The sequence below is a fragment of the Podarcis vaucheri genome, assembly GCF_965113315.1.
Source record: "Podarcis vaucheri genome assembly, chromosome: 4".
NCBI classification, from domain to species: Eukaryota; Metazoa; Chordata; class Lepidosauria; order Squamata; family Lacertidae; genus Podarcis; species Podarcis vaucheri.
Genome location: NC_138762.1, coordinates 7,350,060 through 7,360,368, shown reverse-complemented (window position 1 = coordinate 7,360,368; position 10,309 = coordinate 7,350,060). Strand labels below are relative to the sequence as shown.

General features: G+C 47.6%; 1 protein-coding gene and 1 long non-coding RNA gene across 2 annotated transcripts in view; one reads left to right on the top strand and one right to left on the bottom strand.

Annotated features, from left to right (window-relative positions):
* The window catches only part of LOC309530663, a 174,700-nt gene that overhangs the window by 47,541 nt on the left and 116,850 nt on the right, over positions 1 to 10,309 (bottom strand). The window lies entirely within an intron of this gene.
* Positions 1 to 10,309, top strand: part of LOC309530310 (uncharacterized protein) — a 125,753-nt gene that overhangs the window by 56,839 nt on the left and 58,605 nt on the right. Inside the window, exon 4 of the mRNA XM_082219121.1 lies at positions 5,072 to 5,153. Coding sequence (XP_082075247.1) covers positions 5,072 to 5,153 — 82 coding nt within the window. The remainder of the gene's footprint in view (positions 1 to 5,071; positions 5,154 to 10,309) is intronic.

The following is a 10,309-nucleotide window of genomic DNA, read 5'->3' as shown; positions in this document are numbered from 1 at the left end:
TTGCCACCAACTGCTCTCTCCTCCACTCGCCTCACTACTAACCCAAGTCTGTGGTCCTTGTCACCATGGCAACCCCCCCTCACCTGGACCTGGTCCCACCTGGCTCCACCTATTGGGAGATGATCTATAATGAAATGAAAAAATGTTTTAAGATAACCTTTGTTAAAAGATCAGAAGCATTTTTATTAGGTATTTTAGGGAAGGATTTACCAAAAGATAAGGAAAATCCCTTCATGTATGTGACAACAGCGGCCGGAATTTTACTAGCTCAAAATGGAAAGGCAATGAAAAACCAGCGAAAGAACACTGGCAAGAAAAGTTGGTGGAATAGGCTGAAATGGTGAAGCTAACTCAGAGACTTAAAGAGAAGGACAATAATGACTTTTAAAAGGATTGGGAACCTTTTAAGATGTATATACAGAAACAATGCATAGAAATGAACTCAGTGGCAGAATTTGAGTGATACACTTACAATGGACAAATACAAACAGAAAATGCAATTATGAGGTAAAAATGAGAAGGAAGAGACAAATGTTATAACCTTCATTTTAATATATAAGGAGTACAAATTTATAAGCAAAAGAAACAGAGGTGTTATAAACCAGGAAGGGAAGTTGGGGGAATTCGCATGGCGGGGGGGGGTGTTAATTGAAATTGTAAAATGAAATTTGAATGTTTGATTATGTTCAAATTTCTTTAATTAAGTTATATTTTTTTTTAAAGAAAGAAAGAAAAGCAATGGCTCCTCTTATTTAAGGGCCCCACATACCTCATGGGACACCAGAGCAGATTCCCTTGTTGCTTTTTTGAGTCAACCAGCAATGGGGGTTGCATTTCCTTATTTCCAGGAGGGCTGTTGCTAAAGCACATGACATGCTCTTCACACTTAGTTATCTATTAGGAACACAGGCACAAATTATTGTGTGTGTGTTTGTATTTGCAAACTACCCCAGTCTGAGCGGTGAGATTCCAGGGGTCCCAGGCGCTTTCCCATCTTCGGTTTCCTTGGAACGAAAGTCAGCGGAGACTGTGGCGTCTTTACAATATCTAGTTTTATTTACTCACATACACAACCTGAGTGTAGGACGGAGGGGCTCACAGCATCAACACCCATCTTGCTTCTCTATTAGTCGCAGCTTTGGATCCGGCACAGAGCAAGCTGGTTTCGGGGTTTCCCATAACTCTCTCTGGGCCTTGCTTTCCTACCTAGCAGCCAGGTGAGACGGGAGGGGGGAGGACAGCCCCCCCATAAGCTGCAGCTCTTGCAACCCGGCTCCTTCTTTGGGGATGCTGAGGAGGACACTCTATGGCCAGCGAAGGCCCTTGTCTTGCCAAGAAACTTGTCTGTGGGAATCGTGCATCCATAATGTTATGGAAAGGGTGAATGTCTTCTAGAATTCTCTGGTGTCACCAGAAGAGTAAGCCATTCTTTTCAGTTAGGTCTGTTCTCAACTGCAGAGGATGAGTAGCCTTGGGAGCCTCTTGGGGAGATGGAAGTGATGAAAGGACTGAATCCACGAGGGAGAGCTACTTGCTCTGAGATGGGGGAACCTTCGGGCAAAGACCAGCAGAGAAGGGATGCTGTTGGCTGCTGGTTTCTGTTCCTCCCCACTTTCCCAAAGGCCGTCCTGCGGGAGGAAAGATGCCTCAGAGTTAGGGGCCAGTCTCGGCCAAAGCGGCCCCCACTGCCCTCACCACGGAGTCCCTGGCACTCCTGGACCATGAGGGTTGCAGATTTTGGTCTTGGACCAAATTGGGGGCCAAACTGTCAGTATTTCATTCTCCCATTGCTAGTGTAACATGATATCCAGGTTTACACCTGTACTGTCGGTGTAAGAATGGAAGTCAGTCTGTAAATCACTTCCATCCTTTGTTCTGGAGACGGCTGTGGAAGACAGCTCACGCCATGTTTCTTTGTTATTTTCCGCTGTAAATAAAGCTTGATGTCACATACCAACACAGTCTGCAGCACATCTGCAAAGAGAAGGACAGGGGGACAGGTGAGTCCCTGAGCACCTGGCAAAGCTATTCCAAGAGTTTTCTCCTGGATTCCAAGTCCTATTACAGGGGAGGGACACCCCAGGCGTTGGGGGCTAATCCTGGCCTCCTTCAACCAGAATGTGGTTCCACACGCTAACGAAATGCTATTAGTAACATTACGCTATTAGCAGCCATGGAGATTCCACCTGCCTCTTTTGAAAGGAGAACACTCACCTGATCAATTTAAATAATAATAATAATAATAATAATAATAATAATAATACATTTATACCCACCCACCTGGTTGGCTTCCCCAGCCACTCTGGGCGACTTACAACAAAATATTAAAATACAATAGTCCATCAAATATTAAAAGCTTCTCTAAACATAATAACAACAACCATCCATTTTCAGTCCTTTGAATCAGCAATTAAGCATTTCTGGAAAAGGGAATGGCATACTTTTGTATATTAGTATAAAAAGCATGCATAAGAAAGTATTATTCATTTATGATGAGAATAGGATTTATTTCTTTTGAACTTCGCTTGGTTCCTCCTTGGCAGCCAGTGCGATTGTTTCAGCAGGGCTAGAACTCAGGACCCGCTGCCTTGAGGGACACCTAAGAGCAGTTGGGCAGGGAAAGGTCTCCCTTGGGAGGTGGTGGACTCTCCTTCCTTGGAGGTTTCTAAGCAGAGATCGGACGGCCATCTGCCATGGATGCTTTAGCTGAGATTCCTGCATTGCTGGGGGTTGGACTAGATGACCCTGGGATCCCCTCCTCTCTCTCCACTCCTGAATTCTAGGAGGAGCTTCCTTGCCTCCTGCAAAGCCCTTTTCCCTGCAAGCTCTTCCTCTGGTTTCTGGCCAAGGGAGGGAGATGCTCAGAGTCCAGCCAAGAGCCTCACCCCCCAAAGGATATCTGGGCATTGGCGTAGCCAGGGGGGCAGCTGCCCCCCTTAATCCATAAAAAATAATAAGAACCTGAGGTTCTGCCAAGCGAGAGAGGGCTGAGCTGGAGGGACTCGGCTTGGCAAGGGTTAAAGGGAAGTGAGCTGCCTTCCTAGAGAGTCCAGGAAGCGAAGGGGGGCCAGGTCCTCCAGAGCCAAGGCCCCTCCCTCCCCAGTCCTTCCCTTGCTTTGGGGTCTCTCCTGCAAGGGCTGCATCGCTCTCCCCTCCTGGGATCTGGTGAGTCTCCTCTCTCCCCCCCCCCAGGGGGTGCAGTGGGGAGACGGGGGGGGGTCCCAGGGCTGGGGCAGGGAAGGGGGCCTGGGGGGCCTGATCCGGGAGGGGCCAGGTCTGCCACGCTCTCCTTCCTGGAGATCAGAGGATCCCAAACTCACTTGGCCCTCCGCCCCCCCCCCTTTCAGAAAATACCTCCCTTCTTTAAACAAAGGAGTCCCTGGGACTTTAACTCTGTGTGACGTCGCTCAGCCTCATTGCACGACAGAGGAAACAGGTGCAAATGGTTTTCCAAAGCTGGACGAGGAGGCGGACTAGCCGCCCCCCCAAAAGAAAACCCCACGTGGAGGAAGGAAGGAAGGAAAGGTGGGAGAGAAAGGCCAGGAACAAAGAGAGGGATCCCAGCTCATATTCTGGCTGCTGCATTGCAGACCAGATTCCCCAGTCGTCTCCAAGGGCAGCTCCCCACGGAGGCCACTGCAGCAATCCATTGGCACCCAGAGCAGGGCATCCCAGGACCACATCCTCTCTGTCCCAAAGGGATTGTTGATGGCAAAGCAGCCGGAAATGGGCGCTGCTACTCACTGAGCCTCCTGGGACCTTGGCATGAATGGCTGTGTGTGTGTTAAGCTATCTAGCAGAATAATAATAATAATAGTAACAATAATAATAAATTACCCAGCTAAATATCAAGGTAGATGTCTTTTGCCTGCTCACTTGGCCCTCAGGGGGTTGATCAGATACATACCTGGCCCTCAGAGCAAAGAAAAAGGGACCCCACCCCAGGAGTCTGTCTGGAGAGCGGCAGAGAGTACAAGTGCAAGAAAAGGAGACAGAAGCAGTGGAGTGAGGGGGGAGCAACTCCTGAGGACCCCCGGGTGTGGACCCCCACTAGAGCCAAGCATCCATTTTTCACAAGATACAAACAATTCTCTTGTCAGTCGGTTCTGACTTCATGTATTGACTGGAAGGCTGCAGAAACCAGGTTGATTAATCTCCCATAAATCCCTTCAGTTGCCTCCACATTTTGCGTGGCTAGAAGGCTAGAGATTTATTTCTCCTCCTCTTCCTCCTCTTTCTTTTCAAAAAGATAGCTCATGGTATGGGATGCGGTGCAGTCCAGCCCTGGTTCCCAGCAAAACTCATCCATGCTTCCTCAGGGAACCATTCCCCCTCCCCACACACAAATTCTGTAACAGAACAATGTATTTGCTTTGTAGGATTTGCTACAGCTTCTCATTTAGAAGGGCAGAAATTGGCAAAAGACCGAAGGGTTCCTTCCAATCTTTCAGAGGCTTCCTGGGCGCACAAATGGATGAGCGAGACTCAGTTCTCCCCGAAGCAGGAAGAGGCCATGCCAGTCAAACTGGGAGCAGTGGGGGATTCTGGGAAAACCCAGTGCAGAAGATCCTGGGTGAGGAGGACACCCTCCGCTCAGAGGTGCAGAGCCAGCAGTTGAGGCAGTTCTTCTGCTTCCAGGAGGCCAAAGGACCCCGAGAGGTTTGCAGCCGACTCTACCACTTTTGCCACCAGTGGCTGAAGCCGGAAAGGCACACGAAAGCTGAGATGCTGGACCTGGTGATCTTGGAGCAGTTCCTGGCTGTCCTTCCTCTGGAGATGGAGAGTTGGGTGAGGGAATGCGGAGCGGAGACCAGTTCCCAGGCGGTGGCCCTGGCCGAAGGTTTCCTCCTGAGTCAGGCAGAGGAGAGAAAGCAGGTGAGAGAGACTTCCCTCTGGATACTCCCAAGGGGCTCCAAACAGGACAGAGAACATCCCATAATGATCTGCTGATGACCCATCCATTTTCTAGGAAAGCATCTATGGAATGAGACCTCACACCCGTCAACTTTTTGCCATTCTCTTTCTAATATTTCTCACCTTTCTGTGTTTTTAATCCGTGTTTCTTTTTCAGGGAAAGGATCTCTTTGCAGAAATGGACCTGGATTCCTGTGAGGCAGAGAGGCCTCCGTTGGACACCAGAGAGAGGCCACTGGGTAAGAAGGAAGGTGGTTTTCTCCATTTGGTCTCATTCTGTTGGTTTTCCAACTCATCTGAGGGTTCTTTTCATCTTGTTTTGGGGGGAGACAGTTGGGAACAAGGGTCCAGAGGAGGGGAGATGTATTTCTGCACAACAAACATATGAAATGGGCACAAACGTCCAAATGCTCTCAGCAGGTAAGGATTTCTCAAAGCCCCATCTGCAGTTAGAGATGCCCTGTTTCACCTGTGAGAGAAGCAGACACTCCTGGCGTCCTGTTTACCTTTTGTCTCTTGCAGGTGACAGAATGATGCCGGCAAGACCTCCTGATCTGTCTTTTCATGGGGACAGAAGGGAAGCAGCAACTGTGGAACCAGATCAGGTCAGGGGAAGCTGCCTTGTGGGGACAGAGGCTGAGGGATGGAGCAATGTCATGTACTGGTTGGGGACAGAGGAATGGTGGGAGGAAGCAGCCGGGGAACCAGGAGGGGAAGACGGCTGAGAGCCCAAGAAGTGGAGGTAGAAGAAGGATGGGTGGTTAGAGGGGGGAAAGGGAGAAGGCTGGGGAGAGGAGGTGTCAGAAGCTGAAGGGGAAACAGGGCTTAGTGAGCTGGGAGACTCTGTGGCAGAATGCAGTGCAGAATCAGAGGCAGAAGAGGAAGGAGGCGAGTGGGAGAGGAAGCTTGGGAGGCAGAGGTGAGTGAGGAGGAGGAGGAGCCACATGTGGCTCCCTCTCCTTTTGCCAGAAGCCACCCTCCCTGCTTGTCTCTCAGAGCCAGGAGACCCCGTTTATTGCAGAAATCTCTGCTAGATCATCCAAGACAGATGGCCATCCAAAACAGGCTTATTATATTTCTAGATTGATCATTGAATGCTAAAATCGGTTTCTACGTAGTGTACAAATCAGAACGAATAGTGGCCTGGATTCACCTAACCAGCCCCATCGGCTGCAAAATGGGACCTGCCCCCCATTTCTCCCCCTCTCCATGCCTCCATGAATCCCTTGAATTTGGCTCTAGGGCATTGGGAGGGAACTCCCCAGAACAGCTCAGGAGGAGAGGGAAAAGTCAATCCTTCCATTGGGGAAACTGGAATGCTTGCGTAGGCAGAGTGACTTGAAAAACAGAATGTGGAGTACCACCTATTGCTGAAAGACAAATACCCATTATTAAAACTTAAAATAAGCATCCATATTTAAAATGTGCAGCAAAGCAATCCTATTGAAACAACATCGCAATGTACAGGAAGGAAACAACAGAGAATTGTGTAGCAGATCATATTTCTGCTGTCTCAGAGGGGGACATATCCCTTTTTCTTTTAGGGTCCAGTGTGCTTTGAAGATGTTGCTGTTCGTTTCACGGACGAGGAGTGGGCGTTGCTGGATCCTGAGCAGAGAGCTCTGCATAAGGACGTCATGGAGGAGAATCGTGGGATCGTGGCCTCTCTTGGTAAGGCTCCCTGTGGGCTCGTCATATCTGCCTGGAAATTCAAAAAATACCTCTATGGGACCAATCTCATCTATTTTTACAGAGCCCAACAGCTCCCCCTATAACACCTGGGAACCTAACACCCCCACCCCCAGTTTTTCCTTTGAACAACCTTCCTGAAATTATTCCTTTTTCTACCAGGATTGGGCTGGTCTCAACTTCCCAGGCCATCTTCAATGTCAGCTTCAGAATTGTTAGGAATTGTTAGGAAAGATAAGTAGCTTCAGGTTTTTGTTTTTGCTCCTTTTAGTCTTGGGTTGACCAAAGAGCCGACTGGCAGCGAAGCTCAGGTGCTGCCAGCCAGAGAAGAAGCAGGCCTAGGGAGAGGAGAGTTAGCAGCGGAAGGCAGAGAGGAGGGGGAGAGCAACTGTCATCTGAGCTCTGAACAAAGGGGAGAAGAAAAACAGAGACAGAGTGACAGACAGCTGTGTGAGAGCTACAGGAGTGAGTCAGACGCTGGAATGCAGGAAGGTCTCAGAGGTCTGAAAACTGATCGAGACAGGCAAAAGATACTGGAAGAGAAGGTGGGGGCTTCCGTGCTGGGGAAGGGGGAGGAGCTCAGTCTGGGCAACTCCATCTTGTGGGGAGGACGATGAGTAGAGGAGCTCCGTCCAAGTTTGTTGTTTTAGCAATAAATCTGAAATAATTAACAGCCAGAGTCGTCTCACGTTTGTGGGAGAGACCAAGCCATAACAAGGACTGACATTGGAGATGGAGGGGATGTCATGACTGGGCCAAACAAAATTCATTCCAGAGAAGAGCTAGGCCTATTGAATCTCAGGTAGCAGTAGCAGTGATGAGGATGAGGATGATACAGTGGTACCTCGGTTTACAAACTTATTTTTTTCCAGAATAGGTACCACTGTAGTAGTAATAATAATTTTTTGTAATGGCTTGGCTTTCCCACAGAAGCGAGACACCGGCAGTAATTATCTCGGGTTTATTGTTCAAACACATAAATCACTCCGGAGCTCTTTCACTCCATGTCTGACTTCCAAGTTTGCAGTTGCCAAGTCTAAACTCTGCCCCTTCCTCTTCTTCCAAGAGGGGGAAAAACCCTTTCGCTTCCCCTCTTTCCCCCTCCTCTCACTGACCTTTTTGCACCTTCGAGTTTTTGGGCTAGCTATTCCTGGCCTCTCCCCTTCTGTCTCTGAGCTAAGATTGGTATTTTGTGGATCTGCTGCCTGCTCTCTGTTCTCTGAAGCTCTGCCACTCGGCTGCCCCTCCTCCCTCTCACATTCCGGCTCACATTCCAGTCTCCTTATCTCTCTTTGCCTGCTTTCATACATTCCAGCCTCTGTCAGCTCCGGAACAAAGCTGACATTTTTATTTCTACCCTGCCCATCTGACTGGATTGCCCCAGCCACTCTGGGCGGCTTCCAACACATACCGTATTTATATATATATATATATATAAATTTTTTATATAATTTTTTTTATTGGTTTTACAAGAATTTTTTATAGACAAAAACAAACAAACATGTATAATTTCATATCCTTTTTTTCATAAACCTTACTTCGTCGACTCCCCCAAACCTCCCCTTTCTACATCCCAATTCCCAAAATTATTTCAGCAAATCCTAACACTTAATTTTATCAGATTTACCCTTATTCTTTTCTTTTACTTAATCTTTTACAATTGTAAACCCCCTTTCCCCCCCTAAAACCTCAACATTGTAGCTTTCATTCATTTTACAATGTTTCTTAAGATAAATTTTAAATTTCTTCCAGTCTTCTTCCGCCATCTCTTTCCCCTGATCACGGATTCTGCCAGTCATTTCGGCCAGTCCCATATAGTCTATCACCTTCATTCGCCATTCTTCCAGAGTGGGTAGATCTTGAGTCTTCCATGCTTTGCAATGAGTACTCTTGCTGCTGTTGTTGCATACATAAAAAAGTTCTGTCCTTCTTCGGCACCAATTGGCCAACGATGCCCAGGAGAAAGGCCTCTGGTTTCTTAGAGAAAGTACATTTAAGCACCTTTTTCATTTCATTATATATCATCTCCCAGAAAGCCTTAATCTTCGGGCACGTCCACCAAAGGTGATAAAAGGTACCTTCAGTTTCTTTGCATTTCCAACACTTATTATCAGGCAAATGGTATATTTTTGCTAGCTTGACTAGGGTCATGTACCACCTGTAAATCATTTTCATAATATTCTCTCTTAAGGCATTACATGCCGTAAATTTTATACCGGTGGTCCACAACTGTTCCCAGTCTGCAAACATAATGTTATGACCAATGTCCTGTGCCCACTTAATCATAGCTGACTTGACTGTTTCATCTTGTGTATTCCATTTCAGCAGCAAGTTGTACATTCTAGACAAATTCTTAGCATTGGGCTCTAGCAATTCTGTTTCTAATTTTGATTTCCCCACCTGGAAGCCAATTTTCCTGTCTTGTTTATAAACCTCCATTATTTGGTAATAATGGAGCCAATCTCGTACTTTGGTCTTCAATTTCTCATGACTCTGTAGTTTCAATTTATCACCCTCTTGTTCCACACATACCGTATTTTTCGCCCTATAGGACGCAATTTTCCCCCTCCAAAAATGAAGGGGAAATGTGTGTGTGTCCTATGGGGCAAATGCAGGCTTTCCCGGGCTTCCTGCAGCTCTGCGCCACCTTCCCGATCCCGGCGCGAAGCCACGCAGGGCTCCAGAGGGTGGCACGGAGCTGCCTGCGCTCCAGGGCTTCTTGCAGCTCCGCGCCACCCTCCGGATCCCAGCGCGAAGCCACGCGGGGCTCCGGAGGGTAGCGCAGAGCTGCCTGCATTCCGAAGCCTGGTGCGCGCTGAAGAGCGCCCCTGGGCTTCGCGCACCTCTCCGCAAGCCTGGGGAGACCGGTGCGGCTCCCCAGGCTTGCAGATAGCAGGCTGTTCTGGGGGCTGGGATCGGGGAAGCTCGGGTTTCCCCCGCGCCTGCCCCGTGCCTGGGGAGGGGAATTTTTTTTTCTTTATTCCCCCCCCCCAAAAATTAGGTGCGTCCTATGGGGCGGTACGTCCTATGGGGCGAAAAATACGGTATATAAACATGAAACATGAATAATGATATTCTGATGCCATATAAAAAGAACATTAACTTTAAAATGAACAACTTATACTGGTGGCCAAAATTGTGGAAACCTTTTGTGAAAAGTGTATTTCTGAGGTTTGATGGCTCATAACACCACTTTTGTGTGGACTAATACCATAAAATTATATATCAATGGAAAGATAATTTAATGAAGAATGCAATGTAATGTGAAAATTTTGGTAACCATTGGTAACCTTTAGCTTTAATTACAGCCTTACAACGCTTTCCCATGAAGTGAACCAAATTTTTAGTTCTGTACCTGTAAGAATGTGAAACCAAGATTGAATTATTGCCTCTGTTAATTGGGCTTTATTGCTGGATTGCTTCTAACAAAGAATTTTCTTTAGTTGGCTCCATAGATTTCTGATTGGGTTAATGTTTGGGCTATTCCCAAGCCATTCCGGCAGTGGAATAGGATTATCTTGAAAGCACCTTTTTCACACAGCAGCAACAGGACATGGATCTGAGTCCTGTTGAAATAGAAAATAAATATATAAGTAGGAGGGGGCCGCTAGGGGTGCCTTGGAAGATGGCGGATATTAACATCTATCCAGCTCGCACGAGGAAATTAGAGGCTGATTATGGGGAGTAAATCAGTCTCCCTCATCTC